Genomic DNA, 26,095 nt, shown 5'->3' on the forward strand with positions numbered 1-26,095 from the left:
CTTTAAGCTGTTCTTTCATTTATTTTCACCAAATCACTCCTCAGCATAGAGTGATAGCCACACAGCACAGAAACAGGCACTTTGGCCCAACTTGCCCATGCCGACCATAGAAACATAGAAACATAGAAAGTAGGTGCGAGAGTAGACCACCAGGTCCATCGAGCCCGCACCGCCATTCGCTCATGGCTGAACACTAAACAGACACACTTACCCACAAACAGTAGACACAAGACACAGAACACAAGACACTACCCTCCCCTTTATACCGCTATCACCCCTCTCCACCCCAAGAACCTCGTGATCTCCTGGGGGATGCCCCATCCACATGCATCCGGAAATTCCTCTCCGACCCCAATCTAGGCGATCGACACTTGTCCAGGAGATCACTCAGGTCCTATACTAAACCTTTCCATATCCATGCCCTCTCCCCGTACCCCTTGGCAGCTAAAAAACATCTTTTTAGTCTAAATATATTTAAAGTTTCTGCTTCTCAACAAAATTAACCACCCTTGGGTGAAGAAGTCTTCGTTTTAAAAGAGCTCTGCAAGTCCCCTAATTTCCCCGTTGCATCCTCGGTGCATCCACCCAATCAAGGCCCCTCACGATCTTATATGTTTCAATGAGATCGCCTCAGCCATTGTTTCCTCATATGTCAATCCCCTCACTACAACCTTTCTTTATGGACCCCATTCACTAATGAGCTGCAGCAAGAAATTAATATTCATAATATCAAAACGCCTGTCGACAACCTCCATGTAATGCTGTGCCAAATATCCAACGTTTATTCAATACTATGCCTTTAGGCTTTTGCCAAACTCTAGCATATATTTTGCAGACTCTTCCTATCCTCCTCATCCCCTACTTTTCCTCCCATTTTCCCTCCTCCAAATCTTTAATGAACTTACCGGTTTCCCGATTTTGCTTGATTAATTTTGGTATAGTAATGCCTCAACAACCTCCTCCTTTAAATCTTCGACCTCTGGAGAATGTTGCCTAGCAGTTCTAGTCAGTTTATGCTGATGAGACACAAACGCCTATGTAAATAAAACACTTATGCCTTTTTTTAAACTCATAATTGTGTTTCAGGAACTGCAGATGATCTGGAAAAAGTTCTGCTGAAGATAGACAAAAGTTTACTGGAGGGAAAATTGAGATAGACAAAGTGGGTGAGGCAGCATCTATGGAGTGAAGGAAATAGGCAAGGTTTCGGGCTGAAACCCTCTACAGACAAAACATGTACAAAACAGCCTGGTTATGTTCCATGGTTGGCTAAAGTACCCGTAGCTCACCAGGAATAGTGTTTGTTGCATTGAATGATTTTTCCTTCTTCCTTGATTCCACATTTCTATTGAATGGATATTTTTAAGGCAGAGGTAGATTCTTGATTAGTCTGGGTGATTAGTATGCGCTCTTTTGAAAAGATGAGGAGGAATTTCTTTAGTCAGAGGGTAGTTAATGTGTGAAACTTATTGCCACAGACGGCTGTGGAGGACAAGTCAGTAGATATTTTTAAGGCAGAGATTGATAGATTCTTGATTAGAACAGGTGTCAAGGGTTATGGGGAGAAGGTAGGAAATGGGATTAGGAGGCAGAGATCAGCCATGATTGAATGGCGGGGTAGACTCGATGGGCCGAATGGCCTAATTCTGCTCCTATCATTTATGACCTTAATCTCACACTCTTACCACAGTGTTATAAAAAAGAGTATTTTCAAATTTGGGAGGAAATTCCCATAATTCAAACAATAATTTATGGCCAAACATTGCTCTAGAGTTCACCAAAACTGGAAGGTCATCAATCAAATCCAGACCAAAACGCAAGGCATTTGCCGATAGTCAACATTTACTATCCCCAACCGAAGCAAAGTGTCCCTGTGAACAGTCACCATTGATGAGCCAGACGATAAATGTTCCAACGCCTTCATTCAAAGATTCAGGTTTGGAAGGTTTAAAATACATTTATTTCTATGTTTAAGAATTAGATACAAAAAATGATTTTTCAAAGTTGATGTCCAGACCCTTGGGGAATTTGGGAAACATGTGCTCCAGTGATTGCTTATCATCCTCTGGGAGGGGGTTTGAAGTGCTCTATGTTAATGGCATCACATAATCCCAGCAGCTTTGGCATTGTGCCGTGTGATTGAAGGGGTCCCGGTAAATGATGAGTGTTTGCCAATTTATGCCAACGATGCCAGCTTCTGCCAGATAAAAAACGGTGTCCTGTGTATGAGGACTACAGACAGTCTCCTTCAGTCACTGGCAACACTGACTGAAAATGCTAATATCAGGTTAAATCTATGTTTTAAAAGGAAATATAAAAATATTTTCTTTGTGCAAAGTCAGAAATTATTTTTTAAGAACTTAAAGCTTTTGCCCAGTTATAAAACTCGATTTTGTCAGTGTCCTTGTTGTTCTTCATCTTTTCTCCAGACTTCCTCTGGTACAATTTCAGTGTCCACTTCACCAGTTTATTGGCACTTCGGTGAGATTTTGATGGTGACAGTTTTTACTTCTGTGTACTCCTTCAGTCCATATTCACCCCTGTAGTGAACATTACAATAAACGTCAGTGGCCACCAGGTGTGTACAGGCATCAGCCTCAATAGTGAATACAGGTGTGTACAGGCATCAGCCTCAATAGTGAACACTGTGTATGGGCATCAGCCTCAATAGTGAACACAGTGTGTACAGGCATCAGCCTCAATAGTGAACACTGTGTATGGGCATCAGCCTCAATAGTGAACACAGTGTGTACAGGCATCAGCCTCAATAGTGAATACAGGTGTGTAGGGGCAGGTGTGTAGTGAATACAGGTGTGTACAGGCAGGTGTGTAGTGAATACAGGTGTGCGCAGGCAGGTGTGTAGTGAATACAGGTGTGTATGGGCATCAGCCTCAATATTGTAGGCACAGGATGTTACAGTGAACTGTAGCAATGGAGGGAGTACCAGTGGCAATCAGTGCACCAGTACATCAGATACTTATCACCAGATAAGGAACTAATTTCCAGCATCTTTGCATATTGCAGTGTGAAATAGAAATACATCAATACTCTCGACTGATGAAGGTCTTTAGAGTGAAGCGTTACTCCCTCTTTCAATGGACACTGCTTGACCTGATGAGTGTTTACAGTATTTTCTGTTCTTGCTTGAGGCTTCCAGCACCTATAGATGTTTTGATTCTCAATCATTTTCACTGTGTTTATTTCCCATTTAACGTGACCCACTGCATCATCTGCCCATCTCCATCACCACACAGTTTATCAGCATCAGCAAAGAGGCAGAAAGGAGCAGCATCCTAGTCTGGAGGGAGGAAACCATGTGACCAAGGGTTTCTCAGCTTCAGTCTCAATAAATCTTAAACTAATATAAATTGTGAACAAGTAACTGACAATCAAATGGAAGAAGATGGGCCGAATAGCCTGTTTCTGTGCTGTACTATGTACAGGTAGATGAGATCACTGTAACTTGGCATCATGTTCAGTATAGACGTTGTGGGTCGAAGGGCCTGTTCCAGTGCTGTACTGTTCTATGTAAGGTGACAATAGCTTTAAACCTTACTTGGCAGCTAACCTTTTTGGGACAAATAATATTATGGTCCACGTTGACATTGGAAGCTAGAGTTGTTCGGTCTACTGTCAGTAATTTTATCCTGTCTATGCTTCTCTTAAACAGCAAGGATAGGAGATGATTATCTCCACAAGACATAATTCACAGCTAATTATCAGGATTTGTGAGATTGTGGTAAAATCACAAATTAAAAACATTTTTTGGAAGCTAATTTGATCCACTAATTATTGGTAACAGATACTTTGAGAGCAGACTTAGCCCTGTAAAGCTGTGAGCGTCCTGTTTAGTAACTTAGTAGCCAGGGACTAAGTCATCTGATGGACTGGGATTTAATCATCTTATTTATACATACTGACTGTAAACGGGTCTCAGTCTGGTTCAATCTAAATGAGTCTGGGACAAACATAGAATCACGCAGGGCTCATGTTTAACTGATGTTCAAAGATGCAAATCCAATGTGAATTAAAGGCGGTGAGGTGATTAATGTGGAGACAACTATGTCTCAGCCCATCGTTCGGAGAGGGAGAGGAGGAGGAGGGAGTGCTCCACCCTGCCTCTTTGTTGAAGCATAACTGCTCAGTGAGTCTCTGGTGTTAAATCCTTCGTACCTTCAGTCTTGCTCGAGGACAGATTTCTACCTCTGATGCATTTAGGATTTCTATAACATCACAAGGTCAACACTGAGGTGAATGAGTTATCAACTGAACAACAAGATACTAAGTGAAACAAGAGAAGCTAATATTCAAGTTTAGATATTATAAGCTGAAGCTGTAGTCTCAATCTTCCAACCTAATTTATTGGAATCCTTGCAATTTTTAAAATCTGCAATTTCTCTGTGCTGTGATGCTGTAACACTATATTCTGCACTGGGTTTTTTTTCTCTTCACACTACCTGTTGTACTTCTACATGGGTTGATTATACTCATGTATAGTATGATTGGACTGGATAGTATCTTGGCTACATTCAACAATAATACCTGTTCTGGTACAAATATACAAAACAGCAGCAAGGCACAATACTGCAGTGGAGAACAAGGCACAATACTGCAGTGGAGAGAGCAAGGCAGGAGAGTATTTTGGGGAAGATGCACAGATTTCTGTTTTTAATGGTGAGTTGCTGTGATCTGGAAATTGCTGTTGAAGACAAGGTGAAAGAAGATTCAGGAATAAATGTCGACAAGCAGCAATTGGATAAACATTGGACCTTTTGTTTCAGTTCTGAGAGCCATCGGACTAACCTGCCACTGAGTGACTTCCCTACAACCTGCCGTCATGAAGGATGTGGGGAGGGGAGGCGAGGGGTCTTGAGTACTAAAGACAGACAGGATAGAAGGGTTCACACAACTCCTACTCTGGGATAATACCCAACACTGAGGGCAGACACAGTGGCGCAGCGGGTGCAGTCGCTGCCTCACAGCACCAGAGACCCAGGTTCGATCCTGACCTCGATGCTGTCTGTGTGGAGTGTGCCCACGTGGGTTTCCTGGTGGAACAGCACAGTTTATTACACAAGGATATAAATATTGTTCTCTAATTTCAAGTAAGCCTTTCATTCCTTCTCTCTCTCTCCGCTCCTCCACTTCCCAGTTATCCTGCGGGTTTCCCTGTTTGTATCCAAATATCCCTTCATTATCACCCAACAGGCGACCATTGTGGGCTTCACATTTCCTCAGTCATTGCTGTCAGTTCTGATTTGTTCTGAACCGTTTCAGACGTTGGGCGGCACGGTGGCGCAGTAGTACAGTTGCTGCCTTACAGCACCAGAGATCCAGGTTCGATCCTGACTATGGGTGCTGTCTTTACGGAGTTTGTACGTTCTCCCTGTGACCTATGTTGGTTTTTTCTGCGATCTTCCGCTTTCTCCCCACTCTTCGTTCAGGTTTGTAGGTTAAATGGCTTGGTATAAATGTAGAATTGTCCCTAGTGTGTAATGTTGTGTTAATGTGCGGGAATCGCTGGTCTGTGTCGACTCAGTGGGCCACTCTGCATCTCTATACCCAAAAAACATCAGTTTCACCGCACTGCCAGGCTGGGAAGAATTCTAGCACGTTCTGTAATGGGAATAACAGACTCACAGATCTGGAATTCAAACAAAAGTGAAAGTACTACATTCTTACATTTCTCGTCCATTTCCAGACATTTTGAAGCCGCCAAAGGGGGCCTGGACATGCAGAGCATTATAGCAGTTAATCCTGTAACAGAAGACAAAAGTCTATAAAATGACTAAATCTCCATGCTCTTATCCCTAAACCAAACTTCCCAACCTTGTTGTATCCCTTAATTAAAGCACGCTCCCAATCCTGTGGTGATCGCCACCACCTGGCCACTGTGCTCCAGGCAGCCTCCTGAGCCATTGTGTCGGAGTGAGTGTTTGTTACTCACTCCTGGGTTAAGGCAAGTACAGGCACAATGGCCACATGAGGCAGAACTGGTTCCAGATCCCACAAGGTCACCTGTTGGCGTAATTCCTCAGGGGATGTGGGTGGACAAGTGTGATTGGACTAGGCTCCATCCCCACCCACTCATAGATGTTGCCAGGACTCGAGAGCCTGCCTTACAGGGAGAGGTTGGTCAGGCTAGGACTTCCTTGGAGCATAGGAAGGTGAGGTGTGATCTTAAAGAGGTGTATCAAATTGTGGTCACGGGGAGATCATGCACATTCTACACAGACGGGGGAATAAATAGTGAATCTTGCAGAGTCTCTTGCCCAGAGTAGGTGAATCAAGAACCAGAGGACATAGGTTTAAGGTGAGAAAGATTTAATATGAACCTGAAGGGCAACTGTTTTTACATAAAGGGCGGTGGGTGCATGGAATGAGCTGGCAGAGGAGGTATCACAAATGTTTAAAAACATTTGGATGGGATGGGTATAGAGGGAGATGGGCCAAACACAGGCAAGTGGGACAATGTAGACGGGGCATGTTGGTCGGGGTGGGGCTAGTGTAGATGGGGCATGTTGGTCGGGGTGGGACTAGTGTAGATGGGGCATGTTGGTCGGGGTGGGACTAGTGTAGATGGGGCATGTTGGTCGGGGTGGGACTAGTGTAGATGGGGCATGTTGGTCGTGGTTGGACTAGTGTAGATGGGGCATATTGGTCGGGGTGGGACTAGTGTAGATGGGGCATGTTGGTCGGGGTGGGACTAGTGTAGTTGGGGCATGTTGGTCGGGGTGGGACTATTGTAGACGGGGCATGTTGGTAGGGGTGGGACTAGTGTAGGTGGGTCATGTTGGTCGGGGTGGGACTAGTGTAGATGGGGCATGTTGGTCGGGGTGGGACTAGGATAGATGGGGGGCATGTTGGTCGGGGTGGGACTAGTGTAGATGGGGCATGTTGGTCGGGGTGGGACTAGTGTAGATGGGGCATGTTGGTCGGGGTGGGACTAGTGTAGATGAGGCATGTTGGTCGGGGTGGGACTAGTGTAGATGGGGCATGTTGGTCGGGGTGGGCGGGGCATGTTGGTCGGGGGTGGGACTAGTGTAGATGGGGCATGTTGGTCGGGGTGGGACTAGTGTAGATGGGGCATGTTGGTCGGGGTGGGACTAGTGTAGATGGGGCATGTTGGTCGGGGTGGGACTAGTGTAGATGGGGCATGTTGGTCGGGGTTGGACTAGTGTAGATGGGGCATGTTGGTCGCGGTGGGACTAGTGTAGATGGGGCATGTTGGTCGGTTGGTCGGGGTTGGACTAGTGTAGATGGGGCATGTTGGTCGCGGTGGGACTAGTGTAGATGGGGCATGTTGGATGTTGGGCAAGTTGTTTCCAAGCTGTATCACTCTATGATTCTCAAAGCCAATCCTTCTTGACAGCGAGGGACTGATTAAGAAGGGTAACCGATAGATGAGAGCATTGTCCCTAGTGTGTAGGGAGTGGATGGGATAAGTTAGAACTAGTGTGAACGGGTGATCGATGGTCGACACAGACTCGCTGGGCCGAAGGGCCTGTTTCCGTGTTGTTGAGGTTTACCAGACGGTTCCAGACTGCAGGGCCTTGGCCACGGCCATTGCTCGGTCAATGCTGGTGGTGAACACTCCTGCAGTCAGCCCAAACTCACTGCTGTTGGCTCTTCTGATCACCTCCTCCATGCTCTTAAACTTCATTATCACTTGGACTGGCCCAAAGATCTGCAGCACAGGACAGATACTGGTTATGTACATGTACTGGTGGATGTAAGGTTCTCATTGACAAGTCTGGTTGCCGTGGACATACGTACCTCCTCCTTAGCGATGCGCATGGAGTCCGTCACCTCGGAGAAGATGGTGGGCTGAATGTAGTGGCCCTCGTCCCCGTAGGGACCACCACCAGATTCCAGCCTCGCTCCTTCACTCTTGCCACTCTCGATCAGCTCCAGGATTTTATCAAACTGGTCTTGGTTGATCTGCGTGGGTGGAGAGGTGTGAGGCCACTGGCGTTAGGGGTTTAAACAGTGCTTTATAAAGTCACAAAGTTGTACAGCATGGAAACAGGCCCTTCGGCCCAACTTGTCCATGCCGACCGTTGGCATTCAGGGCTAGTCCCATTTGCCTGCAACTTGCCCAGATCCCTCAAACCCTTCCTGTCCATATATCTGTCTAAATAACTTTATAAATTATGTTCATTGATGGTCATCGAATATCACATGGAATAGTTTAATCTAATCCTGTTTGAACGTAAACAAGAATCTAATGTTTTCTCTATTTAAGTAAACTTGTGAAGGCACTGAGCCCCGTGTCACTCTACAAGCCCCGTGTCACTCTACAAGCCCCGTGTCACTCTACAAGCCCCGTGTCACTCTACATCAACCCCGTGTCACTCTACATCAACCCCGTGTCACTCTACATCAACCCCGTGTCACTCTACAAGCCCCGCGTCACTCTACAAGCCCCGCGTCACTCTACATCAGCCCCGCGTCACTCTACATCAGCCCCGTGTCACTCTACAAACCCTGTGTCACTCTACAAGCCCCGCGTCACTGTACAAGCCCCGTGTCACTCTACAAGCCCCGTGTCACTCTACAAGCCCCGTGTCACTCTACAAGCCCCGCGTCACTGTACAAGCCCCGCGTCACTCTACAAGCCCCGCGTCACTCTACAAGCCCCGCGTCACTCTACAAGCCCCGCGTCACTCTACATCAACCCCGTGTCACTCTACAAAACCCCGTGTCACTCTACAAGCCCCGTGTCACTCTACAAGCCCCGTGTCACTCTACATCAACCCCGTGTCACTCTACAAACCCTGTGTCACTGTACAAGCCCCGCGTCACTCTACATCAGCCCCGCGTCACTCTACATCAGCCCCGTGTCACTCTACATCAGCCCCGTGTCACTCTACATCAGCCCCGTGTCACTCTACAAACCCTGTGTCACTCTACAAGCCCCGTGTCACTCTACAAGCCCCGTGTCACTCTAAAGCCCCGCGTCACTCTACATCAACCCCGTGTCACTCTACATCAACCCCGCGTCACTCTACATCAGCCCCGCGTCACTCTACATCAACCCCGCGTCACTCTACATCAACCCCGCGTCACTCTACAAACCCCGCGTCACTCTACATCAACCCCGTGTCACTCTACATCAGCCCCGTGTCACTCTACAAGCCCCGTGTCACTCTACAAGCCCCGTGTCACTCTACAAGCCCCGCGTCACTCTACAAGCCCCGCGTCACTCTACATCAGCCCCGTGTCATTCTACAAGCCCCGTGTAACTGTACAAGCCCCGTGTAACTGTACAAGCCCCGTGTCACTCTACATCAACCCCGTGTCACTCTACATCAGCCCCGCGTCACTCTACATCAACCCCGTGTCACTCTACATCAACCCCGTGTCACTCTACATCAACCCCGTGTCATTCTACATCAACCCCGTGTCACTCTACATCAACCCCGTGTCACTCTACATCAACCCCGTGTCACTCTACAAGCCCCGTGTCACTCTACAAGCCCCGCGTCACTCTACATCAGCCCCGTGTCATTCTACAAGCCCCGTGTAACTGTACAAGCCCCGTGTAACTGTACAAGCCCCGTCACTCTACGTCACTCTACATCAGCCCCGTGTCACTCTACATCAACCCCGCGTCACTCTACATCAACCCCGTGTCACTCTACATCAACCCCGTGTCACTCTACATCAACCCCGTGTCACTCTACATCAACCCCGTGTCACTCTACAAACCCCGCGTCACTCTACATCAACCCCGTGTCACTCTACATCAACCCCGTGTCACTCTACATCAACCCCGTGTCACTCTACAAACCCCGCGTCACTCTACATCAACCCCGTGTCACTCTACATCAGCCCCGTGTCATTCTACATGCCCCGTGTCACTGTACAAGCCCCGTGTCACTGTACAAGCCCCGTGTCACTCTACAAGCCCCGTGTCACTGCACAAGCCCCGTGTCGCACTACAAGCCCCGTGTCGCACTACAAGCCCCGTGTCGCACTACAAGCCCCGTGTCACACTACAAGCCCCGTGTCACACTACAAGCCCCGTGTCACTCTACATCAGCCCCGTGTCACTCTACATCAGCCCCGTGTCACTCTACATCAACCCCACTCTCCACGCTGGCGGCTGCTCCAGGTAACATCCTCTTACCTGTGGTCCTTGTTCAGTTTTTGGGTCGAATGGATTGCCAATCACTCTCCTCTTCACCCTGTCCACACTGCGCTGCACAAACTCCTTGTACACGGGCTCCTCCACAAAGATGCGAGCTGCCGCTGTGCAGCACTGGCCCTGGTTGAAGAAAGCCCCTTGTGAGGCACAGTCCACAGCCAAGCCCACTGAGGGGGAAATAGGCCCAGGTTATTGCCACATGTACTGAGCTACAGAGAACACTGAAACGCCTTTGTCTGTCTGTCTGCTCCCCACTCTAATCAGGCATATTATACACAAATACAGTCCAGCCCAACTCATACAAAGGGTCAAGCAATGGGAAAGATCCTGCAGTCTGGAATATAGTTTCTCAACAGTTCCAACTTTCACCCAGCATGGAAACAGGCCCTTTGGCCCAACTTGCCCACACTGGCCAACATGCCCCATTTACACTAGTCGCACCTGCCCATGTTTGGTCCATATCCCTCCAAACCTGTCCTATCCTGTCCAATTGTTTCTTAAGCGATGGAATAGTCTCAGCCTCAACGACCTCCTCTGGCAGCTTGTTCCATACACCCACCACCCTCTGTGTGAAAACGTTACCCCTCAGATTCCTATTAAATCTTTTCCCCTTCACCCAACAATCGACTGATCTCAGAGATGAATGGGCTTAACCCTTAAAGTCACATTCACAGTCATAGAACGTCCAGCACGGACAGAGGCCGCTCGGCCCAACTCGGCCATGCAGACCCGGGGTGTGTCCAAATTGTCCTTTTTGCCCCGTCTATGCCATCAGAGTTTGTCAATTCCCAAGATTCATAACACCCTGAGTTTTAATCGACTGAAACACAATTTGATCATGGTTTGATGTAACATCATGAAATTCATAAAAAAAAAGACAAAAGAGGCTTTTTCTTACAATCCGAGTCAGCAAACACGATGAGGGGGTTCTTGCCACCGAGCTCCAGGGTCACTCTCTTCAGATTACTTCTGGAGGCCGCTTCCATGATGGACTTTCCCACCTGTCAACATGGCAACAACAGGAAGACAATGAGGTCAGCAGGAGATCCTACACCTCCCTCACTGTCCTCCCTGATGTGAAGATCAAGGTCTCTGACCTTGTCTTCACCAGAGATACATTGGACTGAATTAGTGGGAAGTTGGGTCTCCCTGCATTGGGGTGATAGTGTTGTGTGTTTCTACAGGTGCTGTGATACCTCGGTAGAGCCAGTGAAGGCAACTTTATCGATGTCTCTGTGGCAGGCTATTGCCGCCCCAGCAGTGGGTCCGAAACCTGGAACAATGTTCACCACACCGGGAGGGAACGGAACCTGAAATGAAGAAATGGATTTGCATGTTAAAGATTGGAATCTGCAACCACTTGCCCGCCTTCAGAGTATCAGCAGATTTTACACTGGCTATGGGCATTAATGCAGGGTAATGTTAACACTGAAACTCAATTGGATATTTCATAAAAATGTTACATTCCACCATTTAACTATTAGAACATGAGAACATCTGAGTTTCATGCTGTGATTTTTCAGTTTAGTTTCTAGAGCTCAGTGTTGATGCCACTGTGTTCTCAGAGGTAGCGCTCAGGAGAGGGCAGCAATGGTTCTGAAGAACCATGAGGAGGCGACACAATCTCTCTCTCCCCCCCCCAATCCCACATGTTCTTGCTGGGGGTCTCAGCTGTCAATGCCATGGTGTTTCTCTGGGTCAATGTTGCCACTGGTCTGGAAGCTCACACCTCCACCTGCAGCTGGGGATCTGGACAGCAGGGGGCAGTGTATCCCACAGGAGGCAGCTCTGTGCTGGAGCCCAAGGAGGTCCCCAAGTATCTGCAGCCCTAAAGCCTAGGCTTCATGGAACCAGACCCTTCAGCTTGCTCCATCCCCACCTACAATAGAGCACACATTTACACTGATGTAGAACAAAGGAGGAGCCAGTGTTGGGGCGACCACAATGGAATGTGTCAACAAAGACTAGTCATGTGACAATGAAGTATTCATTCATTCATTCATTCAGGTAGAGCTGCTGCCCTACAGCCTCTGTCATTCAGGTTCAATCTTGACCAGGGGCACTATCTGTGTGGAGTTTGCACGTTCTCCCAGTGACCTCATGGGTTTCCCCGGGTGCTCCGTTTTGTTCCCACATCCCAAAGACGTGCGGGTTTGTTGGTGAATTTGCCAGCTAGTGTGGAAATTAATAACAAAATGTTGGTGAGAATGTCAGGAGCATAACATGGCTTTGCGTAGGATTAGTGCAGCAATGTGTGTTAAATGATCATCACAGATACATCTCTCTGGCACAGTGTAACGCCAACTGCATCTAAGGACACAGTCTCATCAATGACGAGACTCTGCCTGTCTACATTATACACACAAAGTGTTCTTAGAATAATCTGTACTGTTATTTATATTTTCTTTAACTCATAATTATAGGATTATATTTTGCTGATACAGGCAGCCTGATTAATACTCTATTTCTCCCATGTACATCTCGTTTCCCTTATCCCTGACCAGTCTGAAGAAGGGTCTCGCCCCGAAACGTCACCCATTCCTTTTCTCCAGAGATGCTGCCTGCCCCACTGAGTTACTCCAGCTTTTTGTGTGTATCCCATGTACAGTACTCTCAGAGATGTTGAAGATAGACACACAAAGCTGGAGTAACTCAGCGAGACAGGCAGCATCTCTGGAGAAAAGGAATGGGTGACGTTTCGGGTCGAGACCTTTCATCAGACTCAGACTGTTACTGACCTCCCTAATTAATGCTCCCATGTAGAGTACTCGCAGAGATGTCTGTTACTGACCTCTCGGACTAATGCTCCCATGTAGAGTGCCGTCAGTGGGGTCTGCTCAGCTGGTTTAATCACCACTGTGTTCCCACAGCACAGAGCAGGCGCCACCTTCCAAACGAACATCAGCAGAGGGAAATTCCACTGAGGAAATAAACAGATTCACCCATAAACATGGGAAGGGCAGAGGTGTTGGGGTTGGTTAGTGAATGAGATGGACTGCACTGGAGGAGTGGCTACAAGTGGCGCTGGTCAGATGCATTTGGAGTATTGTGAGCAATTTTGGGCCCCATATCTGAGGGATGGGCTGGCTCTGGAGAGGGTCCAATGAGAATGAACCCAGGAATGAGTGGGTTAACATATGATGAGCATTTGACAGCACTGGGCCTGTACTCGCTGGAGTATAGAAGGATGAGGGGGGATAGCGTGGTTGTGGAGAGGATGTTTCCATTAGTGGGAAAGTCTAGGACCAGAGGGTATAGCCTCAGAATAAAAGGACATACCCTTTTAGATGGAGATGAGGAGGAATATCTTTAGCCAGAGGGTGGTGAATCTGTGAATGTATTGCAACAGACGGCTGTGGAGGCTACATCAATGGATATGTTTAAGGCATTGATAGATAGATTATTGATTAGTACGGGTGTCAGGGGTTATGGGGAGAAGGCAGGAGAATGGGGCTAAGAGGGAAAAGATAGATCAAGCCATGATTGAATAGTAGAGTAGACTTGATGGGCCGAATGGCCAAATTCTGCTGCAAGAACATGAATCTGAATAAGTGGGAGAGGGAGAGTTTATGGTCAGGAGCTGAGATAATGACACAAGAAGCTTTCTGGAATGTTTCTCATGGTTTGGTCAGCTCAAGTGCCAACACACTGAGCCAGCCGCCTGCCCCTTGCAGTAAGTTACCAACGTACCGGGGTGATCTGACCACACACACCAACTGGCTCGTGTCTTGTAAACATGACAAAATCTCCATCTGCCGAAAAAAAGGGCAAGAATGACAGGCAACCCAAACAAACTTGAATCAACGTACTGATTCAGCATCATCATTGTGAGAACATTCCTCCCGAATGTCATGTAGCAAAGTCTTCTAATGCTGTGGCATTTTAAACACCTCAGGATATTGGAACCAACACACGGGCATCATTTGCACGTCTGTCATTAAGTGTCAGGCAGTAAATATAGAGCTGAGAAATATGTAGGCACCATGCCAGCGGTAAAGCAAGGCGTCGTGAAGCTGGATGATTCATGAATGTGTAATGAAGCAGCTCTGCACACGTCATTGTGTATGTGTGTCACACGTCACTGCGTGTCCCAGTCTGTCACACGTCACTGTGTCCCAGTCTGTCACTGCGTGTCCCAGTCTGTGTCACACGTCACTGCGTGTCCCAGCCTGTCACATGTCACTGCGTGTCCCAGTCTGTCACACGTGTCACTGCATGTCCCAGTCTGTGTCACACGTCACTGCGTGTCCCAGTCTGTCACACGTGTCACATGTCACTGCGTGTCCCAGTCTGTGACACGTCACTGCGTGTCCCAGTCTGTGACGTGTCACATGTCACTGCGTGTCCCAGTCTGTGTCACATGTCACTGCGTGTCCCAGTCTGTGACACGTGTCACTGCGTGTCCCAGTCTGTGACACATGTCACTGCGTGTCCCAGTCTGTGACACGTGTCACTGCGTGTCCCAGTCTGTCACACGTGTTACTGCGTGCCCGTGTCCTAGCAGGGACCTTTGAGGAATGGCGGTGGAACAGCAATGACAGGGGTTTTGGGGAACAATTCAAAAGATTCTGGATCTTTTCATCCAAACGAGGAAAAAAGATTCTCAGGGGTGAATGAGGCGACTGTGGCTAACAAAGGTGATCAATGATTGCATTAAAATAAAAGGTGAATGGGCAGCTAGAGGATTGGGAACTTTAAAAACTAACAGAGGCAACCAAAACGGCAATAAGGGGAGAAAAGAAGAAATATGAGTAAGCTAGCCAATAATATATAAGGAGGGCACCAAATGTTTATTTGGATATATAAAGAGAGGGCATTGGACCACTGGACAATGATGCTGGAGAAGTAGTAATGGCAGATGAATTGAACATGATTTTATTGTCAGTCGTCACAGTGGAAGACACCAGCAACGTGCTCAGGGGGTTAGTGGAGAGGCTATTACTAGAGAGGTGGTACTTGGGAAGTTTAAAGGGTTGAAGGTGGATAAGTCACCTGGATGGATGGACTCTGAAAGAGGTGGCTTTAGAGATTGTGGAGGAGTTAGTCGTGATCTTTCAGGAGCCACTAGGGTCAGGAATGGTTGCAGAGGACTGAGAACTTGTAAACGTTACTCTGCTTGGCAAGAAGGGACCAGGGTAAAAGAGGGGAACCTATAGGCCAGTTACCCTGCCCTCAGTGGTTAGTAAGATGTTAGAGTCCATTATTAAGGATGAGGTTTCAGAGTAGTTAGTAGCTCATGATAAAATAAGGCAAAGTCAGCATGGTTTTGTGAAGGGGAGATCTTGCCTGACAAATCTGTTGGAATTCTTTAAGGAATGGACAGGATAGACAAAGAAAAGTCATTGCTTGGATACAGTCGGTGTGATGATAGAACCAGCCCAAAGATCTCATTGGTGGCCAAGGCAGTCCAGGAAATTTCTGAAGATGATATTGCAGGCTGGTTGGTTAATATAAGAGCGTTACCAGATTTACTTGTGTAAACAGTAGAATTCTATGAAAGATGTGAGACTCACCTACTGGTATACTCTTCCCATGGATTTTATCTGCCCAGCCAGCATAGTAGCGTAGTGTCCTTATACATCCTTCCAAGTCGATGGCAAATGATTGCAGGAACGGTTTTCCCGTGTCCAATGTTTCAAGTGTCTGACAAGTTCAAATTGGAGTGGATTTAGAATAGATTGGACCATTAATCAGTTATCCCTGAACATTGGCCCAATCACCCGTAGATACAAGGAACTGAAAATGCTGGTTTACAAAATAAAAAGACACAAAGTGTTGGAGTCAGGCAGCATGTTGGAGTCAGGCAGCTCAGTGGGTCAGCCAACATCTGTGGAGAACATGGATAAGTGACGTTTTGGGTCAGAATCTTCTTCTCCACAGATGCTGCCTGACCCACTGAGTTGCTTCATCATTTTGTGTCTTCTTTTTCCCAGATAACCTACGGCCCCTGAATGAGACGGCTCCCCCACGAGTGGTTCGACTTTCTCTCGGTGGAATTGGTCACCATCTGCCAATGTTTACCTCAAGTAAGAAGATTGTTGCGATCTTGTTGCATGGCCACATGGTGATGCATTATTGGAACAGAACTGAATAAAGTCATGGGGTGATATAGAGGTGTACAAAATTATAAGAGGAATAGGTTGGGTAAATGCAGAGTTGGGGGATTGAGAATGAGGGGACAGAGGTTTAGGGTGAGGGGGGAAAGATTTAATAGTAACTCGAGGGTTAACTTTTTTTACACAAACGGTGGTGGGTGTATGGAACGAGCAGCTGGAGGGGATAGTTGAGGCAGGTACTACAATTGGACAGGTACATGGATAGGATAGGTTCAGAGGGATGTGGGCCAAACGCAGGCAGGTGGGACGAGTGTAGATGGAGCATGCTAGTCGGTGTGGGCAGGTTGGGCATGGTAATAGAATCATTACTTCTCGACTTCAAAACACAGCTCACAAAATGCTCTTGTTTTGATTTACTGCTCAATATAATATCTGATGCTTATCATGTTAACTGGTTTATCCTCCAAGATCAAATAGGAAAATGGGATTCTCTATCAAACATCCATAAATCTTTCATCTTTGTTGAACAGACGGTGATCCAGTTTCCCAGTATCTCCTACACTAATGGTGACCATCCAACGTGACACTACCACTATCTGCATCAACTATTGTCCTTTCCTCTTTCTCAGGCTTGCCCTGATTCAGACTGAAAGAGCCCATGTGTACAAATCATGATATCCTACACCCTTGGGAAACTGCAGTGTTAGAGGAGTACAGCAGCCAAGGTATCTGTGACAGTGGCTCCATGCCAAGTTGCTCAGTACAGGGTAGAGCAGAGCTTGAGAGAGACAGTGGGGACATTACCACATTACGGCTTGAAGCAACTCTGATACATAAATGCTCGGTCTCTGCGCATTCTGGCAGCCCTGGGTTTTGAACAATCTCACTGCTCCTGCCTTCCTCACCCATTCTCTCCCACTAACTGCTCCTCTCCTTCCTTGACCATGTCACTAACAGAGGCAGCATGGTCATTAATGTTATCCAACATACTTCCCGCTGGTTGCCAAGGATATGTGGACCTGCGTGGTGGGACAATATGGCAGCCCTCATGTCGGCAAGAGTGGAGTAAGGTTTTGTGACACAGAAACCCAAGTAGCCTCTCGTGCTTCAGAAGCAACAAGAGAAAGGAAAAATGCACTTCCACTGTGTCCAGAGAAATCTCCCATTGACCAGAGGAACTAGATCAATAATGTAGTGTGGTCAATATCAGCCAAGCATGGTAGAATAATCAACAAAGTGGAGAGAGGCTTGCATTTACATATTGCCTTTCAGAACTAATGTGCGGACGTGATTTATAGTCAGCAGATTGCTTCAACATCCAGCAGCCAACCTCCAGACATCAACGTGGAACAAACACCCAGAGACAGTTGGAATCTAGAAGCACAGCGCCAGTGGATGGTGGAGGCAGGAACTCTCACAATGTTAAACCAGCATTGAAATGAGCATTTGATTAACACAAAGAATCAGATCAAGTCCTGGCAAATGGCTCTGGCATAGATGGGTGGAAACACAGAACTGCAGTTGCTGAAGTTTGAAGAAGGGTTCCGACCCGAAACGTCACCCATTGTTTTTCTCCAGAGATCCTGCCTGACCTGCTTGGTATGGAGAGTACTTGATTGTAGGTTTTGAAGTGGTGGCCAAAGGGCCTGTTTCTGAATGGTGTGTCTCTAGGACTCTAATGTTATAATAACTTGGTTGTTTTGGTAATGTTGGTGGTGCAATAAGTATAATGCAGGTGTTGAACAGTAACAAACCCGTGTACATTTACGGAGTTTCGCCAGGGCAGCAACTTACACATATACAAGCCCTTGTTTGATCATAGGTATCAGCTATAAGGAGATGTTGGAAAACCTTGGATTGTTTTCTCTGGAGGCTGAGGGAAGTCCTGGTAGAGATACAGACAAGGATGGGAGGCTTAGATGGGGTAGATAGTCAGAACCTTCTTCCCAGAGTGATAATGTCAAAGACTAGAGGGAAGAGCTTGAAAGTGAAAGGGCCAAGTTTGGGGCATGTTTATTCTCACAGAGGGTGGTGGTGGGGGCAACATACTGCCAGGGGTGGTGGAGGGGGCCTGCAACATGGGGTAGTGGGGGCAACATGCTGCCAGGGGTGGTGGAGGGGGCCTGCAACATACTGCTGGGGTGGTGGTGGGGGCAACATGCTGCCTGGGGTGGTGGGGGCAACATGCTGCCTGGGGTGGTGGGGGCAACATACTGCCACGGGTGGTGGTGGGGGCAACATGCTGCCTGGGGTGGTGGGGGCAACATACTGCCACGGGTGGTGGTGGGGGCCTGCAACATGCTGCCTACTGCCAGGGGTGGTGGTGTCGGCAGATACCATAGTGGTGTTTAAGAGGCTTTAATAGATAAACACGTGGATATGTGGGGAATGGAGGGTAGAGACTAGTTTAATGTGCCATCATGTTGAGCACAGATATGGGCCGAAGGGCCAGTCCCCGTGCTGTACGGTTCATCGATGTCAATGAGCTGCCTTGGTGACAGGCAGCGCTGAATGGCAATGGGGACAGTCACTGACAAACTAAATATTTGCAATCAGAGTGGTGATTGTTCTTTATTCATGTTAACATGAAAAGAACAAGGTTTGCAGATGATGTGGGCCAGGCCGGGCCGGGCCAGGTGCGTTGGAACTCGACTCAAAGCTATTTATTTGCTATTGAATTACTTTGTGCTGTTCCTCTGATGTACAAAGTATTTGTAATGTCCTTGTATCATTTTTCTCTTTTTCAGTAATAGAATCATCAGCAAAACAAAAGGGTTTATCCACTGCTCAGATACCTCATTGTCTATCATTCCTTTAATTTATAAAGCCCTTTGTTTCATGGAAACATATCTCAGTAATAATCCGCATTCATTTAGTGAAAATTAATTTAACTTGTCATCTTGCGCTGTGATGTGGGATAATCGTATTATTCTATTAACTCTAATACTCTATTCGGGACCTAGTGCTGTCTGACGGCAGCACTCGGGAAGAAATGTTAACGTTTCGAATGGATCACTGGATGGTCTCTCGTTAGAAACTGTGAGGGGGCAATAACTAAACCATGGGCTAAATCAGCAGGATCGCCCTCAACCCCAGTATATGGAAACAAAGAACCACAGATGCTGGTTTGTACCAAGCTGCTGGAGGAAGTCGTTGAGGCAGGGACTATCCCAACATTTAAGAAATATTTGGACAAGTACATGGATAGGACAGGTTTAGAGAGATATGGGCCAAACGTGAGCAGGTGGGACTGATGTAGATGGGACATGTTGACCGGTGTGGGCAAGTTGGGCCGAAGGGCCTGTTTCCATGCTGGGTGGCAATCTATAATTTGAGTTTTGTAAATGCAGGGAATAATGAAACCACTCGGGTGACAAAGACGGGAGTGAGGATTAGTAGACGGGTAGATGGGTAGTATAGTCACATGATCTTGACTCACAGCTAGAATGTTCCGGTCTCGCTCCAGGAGGTCTGCCCATCTACACAGGAGTCTCCCCCGGGTAGACGTGTCCATCTGCCTCCAGGGAGCATCTTGCTGGAATGCTGCCCGAGCTGCCTCTACTGCCTTGTCCACATCAGCCTGAAAACAAAAGGCAGACACATGTATAGATGGAGCATTTACCGTGAGGCCACCAGTAATATCTGTGACTTTAGCAATTCATCCTGGCAGCAATTGGTTGATTCATTGAGGAATACATCAATGGAAACAGGCCCTTCAGCCCACTAGTTCATGTCAATCATCAATCTCCTGCTCACACTAATTCTACATTATCCCACTTACACTTCATCAATTCATCCTGACATCAATTGGTTGATTCATTGAGGGACACATCAATGGAAACAGGCCAAAGACAGACACAAAACGCTGGACTAACTCAGTGGGACAGGCAACATCGCTGGAGAGAAGGAATGGGTGATGTTTCTGGTCGAGGCCCTTCAGCCCACTAGCTCATGTCAACCACACTAATTCTACATTATTCCACTTTCACTCCCTACACAATGGGGACAACTTACAGAACACAATTAACCTACGAACCTGTCACACGGAGAACGTGCAAACACCACACAGACAGCACCCGTAGTCAGGATCGAAGCCGTGTCTCTGATGCAGTGAGACAGCAGTTCTGCCCGCTGAGCCAGCCTAGTGTAGCACTCGCTGTGAATTTGAGGTATAGTGTAATGACTGCAGAACCAATTCCAATGGAGGCAACACTGGTAGACAGGGACAGGCAGCTCAGCCCCTTCTATTGTGTCAATGGTTTCAATACTATCCCATGAAAATACCTTTGCATTGAGGCAAAGAATAATAAAAACATAAACGTGTTAAACATTTAGAGAGTCAGGCAGCATCAATGGAGAGAGAAACAGTTAATGTTTCAGATTAATGACTTTCCACCTCCCAGAGTTGGCTGTGCCTTCCTGTCCTCATGGTGATGAAACGGGGCAGCAGTAACATCATCCTGTGAAGCAGTGTCGGCAAGGAGAAAATAACTAGTTACAAAGTCTATCCGTGTGTAGGGTTAACTTGTGCCACCTCCCCCTCCCCTCCAGTTACCTCCACCTCATTCTTAACATTCGTCATCTCCAGTTGGCATTGCCCTCAGTCCCCATCCCCCTCCCCTCTTCCTCCCCTTCCTCCCCCCTCCCTCCCTCCTCCCCCCCTCCTCCTCCTCCTCCCCCTCCTCCTCCTCCCCCCCCCTCCTCCTCTCCCCCTCCTCCCCCCCCTCCTCTCTCCCCCCCCCCCCCCCCTTTTAATGGTCAAGATCAATAAACATGCCAGATCTTCAAAATTAATCTTATCAAAGCTCTTCATGCGTAACCACAAGCTTAAAAGATTAATTCCTTCACACCAGTTATACATATCTCAGTCCTGACTAATACTGCCACTGGTCACAGATAAATTCAGGACCACTGCCCCTGAAACATGATGTGGAAACGTACTCATTGGTCTTACCTTGGAACTGTCTGCTGTAGGCTTGAGACAAAGAGTTAGATTTCAAACCAAGCACTTGTTGAAATTACATGAAGGGAACTCTGACACTATTGCTGGATCAGGATGTTTTTGTAAGTAGCACTCACAGTGGACAACTTCCCATTGGCACAGCATTTGATACCGTTGGCATTTTATTTTTTTACTTTACAAGTTCTAGTCTGCACTGACATTACTAGCGAATCTCAGTGTTCTTGGATAAAGATGTTATCAAGTTAATATTCCATTGAAACCCCATAAGCCGTGTACAGGCCGTCCCTGGGTTTCTGTTCCAGAGAACTCCGTACGCTGCTCTTTACAAACGTCAACAATGACAGAGGCGATTTGATGTAGTTTTGGTTTTCTCCAAATCAGAGTGCTGGAGTAACTCAGTGGGTCAGGCAGCATCTGTGGGGAACATGGATAGGTGACGTTTCACAGAGTGCTGGAGTAACTCAGCGAGTCAGGCAGCATCTGTGGAGAACATGGATAGGTGTCGTTTCACAGAGTGCTGGAGTAACTCAGCGGGTCAGGCAGCATCTGTGGAGAACATGGATAGGTGACGTTTCGAGTCGGGACCCTTTGGTTATCCCAATCCTACACCAATACTGTATTGTATACTACACAGTGATATGAATTGTCCCAGGCTACCATTCTTTAATGCATTATAAAATATTTGTTATTGATATGAATGTAATAGATTTGCAGGTCACATAACGGGTGATCGCAGGTCAGTGTGGACTCGGTGGGCCAAAGGGCCTATTTCCATGCTGTATCTCTAAACTAAACTAATCTTTACAAGCCCATTCAAATCTTCACCCACAAAACCAAGATTCACAAAAATCAAATTAAATAGAATTTGGAACTGGGAACTATAATCAGAATAAACCCGCCCCATATTATTGAACAGAAACCATTCATTAGTTGATATATATCTGCCCATATCACATGTATACAGTTCCTGCCATTCTTTCACTTTATTGAATGACTATTTTCGCCCTAACACGCCCATAATTAAACTAATGAAACATATACTGTATCCAGTTGTTAATGAATACTAGTTTAGATTTCTATATCTAACATCTTTCTATTAAAACATTCTTTAAACATTTCTTGGAGCATTTGTGTGTTGTGGATCTGTGAGTCAAGGCTGCTCTACTGTGTATAAGTGGAGGTGCCTCTGTCCCATCCACTACTCTGACAGTAACCAGCTGATGAATCTCAGAAGGAAATTTGCTCCTAGTTACATTTTGGCGTAAAACTGGCAAAAATGATCTTACAAAGTACCCAGCTCTGGGGCTGTTGGATTCAAGGGGCTTCCATCCTAACCAGTGCCAGCAACTATTTGTAAGTTGGATTTTGTGACACCATTTAATTACGCAAATCATAAATCACCTTAAACTAAGAATCATCCAAAAATGAATGGAATTCTGGCCAGTTGTCAGTGTTCGTGCCAGCGGTAATTAAATCCATCACATTACTAAAATACCACATTGAAAACTAGATACATCTGCATGATCTGGTGGAAAACATGTTTCATTACTGTGGCCTGGGATTTATAGTTGGTCTACACCACAGATACGGTATTGTATGTCATAAAATCCACCTTCAGAAAATATCTGCTTTGTCTCTTCATAAATACCATGACTAATTAAAGTATAAATAGCAGCATGCTGCTAGGTAAAGGGATTGAGTTTTGTTGGTGTTTACCTTGGCTCTGGGCCACACCATAAACACAGGTGTGGGCACAATGGCCTTCAGTTACCACGCTCCACATAGCTGGTCTGCTCAGATCGTTACATATCTCACTGTACATAACAAGGTGTTGCAGTACAGTAATCACGTCAGCTTGTAAGGGCAAGTATGTGGGAAAAGCACTGAGATTTTCCTACGGGCTAAATAATTGTCCCAGGAATGGAAATACGTCAGAGCAGAATGTCAGGACCAATTTTAATCAACAAATTCTAATCCTTTTGCTATGAATACTCTTAAAATCTAAACTAGGCTTCAATTATTATTGAGAGGACTATTTCATCGAGTCGTGATTGGCGCAGTGATGCAGTGGGTAGAGCTGCTGCCTCACAGCACCAGAGACCTGGGTTCGATCCTGACCTCGGGTGCTGTCTGTAGAGTTTGTACCTTCTCCCCATGACCGCGTGGGTTTGGTCTGGGAGTTCCAGTTTCTGGCACATCCCAAAGACATGTGGATCTCCAGGTTAAGTGGTCTGTAAATGGCCTCTATCATAGATTAATGTGGTCAGCCTAGATGACGTGGACTGAAGGGCCTGTTTCATACTGTACCTCTAAATTAAACCAAGATCCAACCCGTTAAGAAATACTGATGTTTAGTGTTAACCCACTGCAAGAACATGGAGATTCACATCCAAATTAGTCATCCCAGTTAAGGATCGTGTTGGCTTTTACAAGCCACCAAACATCATTCAAGCCACATGTATAAGTCCCGATCGACATTGCAATCACAAAAATATCTGAGGAGAATAAAGAATTGGCAGGTCAGAAGAATGTGTAGAGGTAGAATTGCTGAGCTATGGGGAGCAGTGGTTTGGGACAACACCTGGTTGCCAGGGATTGTAAGAAGGAACTGCGGACACTGGTTTAAACCGAAGGTAGACACAAAAAGCTGGAGTAACTCAGTGGGACAGGCAGCATCTCTGGAGAGAAGGAATGGGTGACATTTCGGGTCGAGTCTGAAGAAGGGTGCCCTTCTCTCCAGAGATGCTGCCTGTTCCGCTGAGTTACTCCAGCTTTTTGTGTCTATCTTTGGTTTTGTAAATACCCTGGTTCATCACTTTGCGTTGGTCTGTCAGTTGCATCTTTTCAATGTCTGGGAACGTGAACTAATCATGTGATGCTCAGTGCTGGACTCGGAGTGGATGTGCGCTCGGCCCGAGTGATAGTTAGAGGTTAGTGAAAGATCATGAGATCCTGAAATAGGAATTCTCATTTGTCCGTGAATCTCCATAGCCTTGTCCGAGCAGATCCCTAACCCTGAATGTGAAGCAGTAATTACATAGTGGAGGGCATGTTCTCAGATCCAGGTAGCAGGTCAGACAGGTAGGCTGGCCAAGGAGGTACTCTGGACAACTGCCTTCACTAGAGGCAGGGTACAGAAGAGCGGGGAGATCATGCGAGAACTGAATGAAGCTCTGGTCAGACCTCCGAGTACCATGTTCGGTTCTGGTCACCATAGTGCAGGAAGGATGTGTTAGCACTAAGGCAGAGAGGAAATTACTGAGGCTCTTCCCAGGGCTGAAGTGGGGTTGGCTAGACTGTGCTTGCTTTAGGAACAGAGGCTAAAGGGAGAGATTTAACCGAGATGTGTAAACCTATGGAAGACCTTTACACAGTGAACTGACAGGACCTACTTCCTTCAGTAGAGAGGTCAGTCTGAAGAAGGGTCTCGACCCGAAACAGCACCCATTCCTTCTCTCCAGAGATGCTGCCTGTCCCGCTGAGTTAATTCAGCATTTTGTGTCTATCTTCGGTCAATAACCAGGGCCAGGGATTCAAGTTAATTGGTGGATGAATGAGAGGGTTGTAGAAACGTATTCTTCACCCAAGACTACCGGACAAATGGAACTCATTGCCTGAGAGGGTGAAGGAGCTGAGAAATATTTCAAATACATTTCTATGGACAAAGAGACAGGAAGTGGAAGGACTCAAAAATCGATCCATCTGTTTTATTCCAATGCCACCTAATCTCGTTTCCCTCAGCCATCTTTCTTTGGTACATTATCCAGATAATAATAACACATAGAGTCAGGCACTAATTTCCTGATCTGCCAACCTTTAGTTTCCTTTTCACCTCTAGCCTTTGCCACTTACACCACCCATCCGCCTGTCAAATCCCCTCACCTGTATCCACCTATCACTTGCCGGGCTTTGTCTCATCCCCACCTCAATCCCCCTCCTCCTACTTCAATCAGTATGAAGAAGGGACCAACCCAAAATGTTGCCTGCCCGTTCAGATGCTGCTTGACCCACTGAGTTCCTCCAACACTGTGTGTTGCACTCGTGTTTACAGCATCTCTAGTCTCTTGTGCCTCAATAATGAAGTCATTTTTGCTCACTTATCCGGAGAATCACTGTGGGGTAAAGGCTCTCCTTGTGGTGGAATTTGCAGTTTAATGCTGGGACAGTTACAATAAACTATCACAAATATATTCAGCAAAGCAGAGGAGTGAAACAGAAATATCACTGCTCATTGTAAAAGATAACCATGTGTAACCGTGTTCTATATTCAATGTAGTTTTGCTAAAACTATCCACCTGTGTAAAGTGCTCACATTCAGAACAGGACAAACCAGTTCTTTTGAAATAAATCAACAATATTTTCGGTGTAATATTTTTACAATCAGAGCTTCAACAAGGCAGGCTCCTTCCTTTCCAGTCTTGACTCAAGTCTTGCAACTTAACTAAAATCGACAAGTGCCGCTTTCAACAGACAGAGACTGTGGTACGGAGAGACCGAGGTTGAGATTGGCTCTGGTTACACCTGCTTCATAGGTCACGGCATTTACAGGTATTACAGGTAAAGGAGGGTCTCTGCCAGAGGTTGGGCCAGCAACAACAAGGCAGGCTCCTTCACATTCCTCAGCACATCCCAACCACAGCCCAGCTCCTCCCACAATAAACCATTCAAAGAGGTCTTTGTCCTGAGGGCCCAGGTTCAGTGTGTACCATCGACATAAGTCACTAATGACGTGTCGGGACGTCACAACCCGACCACGTGGCAGAATAATATTTCCCTCCGAGTCATCCCTCACCTTGTCCTTCCATCTTCAGTGCTGCGTCTAAAGCCTGGAGCTCCCTGCCCAGTATCAGGGTGGAGGTACCTTCATCAGAAGGACTGTCCGGATGTAACGTTATGCCTTCCAAACCTTCCCAAAAACATTTAAC

The 26,095-nt window shown here is 46.7% G+C and overlaps 1 protein-coding gene across 1 annotated transcript in view; it reads right to left on the reverse strand.

The window, feature by feature from the left end:
- Positions 1-1,941: 1,941 nt before the first annotated feature.
- aldh1a3 (aldehyde dehydrogenase 1 family, member A3) overlaps positions 1,942-26,095 on the reverse strand; it is a 37,096-nt gene continuing 12,942 nt past the window's right edge. The window contains exons 3-13 of the mRNA XM_055660982.1: positions 19,647-19,787; positions 15,665-15,794; positions 13,842-13,903; positions 12,943-13,071; positions 11,348-11,461; positions 11,050-11,152; positions 10,134-10,318; positions 7,778-7,942; positions 7,531-7,688; positions 5,684-5,758; positions 1,942-2,540 (exon numbers count right to left, since the gene is read on the reverse strand). Of these exons, the coding sequence (XP_055516957.1) occupies positions 2,468-2,540; positions 5,684-5,758; positions 7,531-7,688; positions 7,778-7,942; positions 10,134-10,318; positions 11,050-11,152; positions 11,348-11,461; positions 12,943-13,071; positions 13,842-13,903; positions 15,665-15,794; positions 19,647-19,787 (1,335 nt within the window). The 3' untranslated portion in view covers positions 1,942-2,467. The remainder of the gene's footprint in view (positions 2,541-5,683; positions 5,759-7,530; positions 7,689-7,777; positions 7,943-10,133; positions 10,319-11,049; positions 11,153-11,347; positions 11,462-12,942; positions 13,072-13,841; positions 13,904-15,664; positions 15,795-19,646; positions 19,788-26,095) is intronic.

Source organism: Leucoraja erinacea, chromosome 33, assembly GCF_028641065.1.
Source record: "Leucoraja erinacea ecotype New England chromosome 33, Leri_hhj_1, whole genome shotgun sequence".
Classification (NCBI taxonomy): Eukaryota; Metazoa; Chordata; class Chondrichthyes; order Rajiformes; family Rajidae; genus Leucoraja; species Leucoraja erinaceus.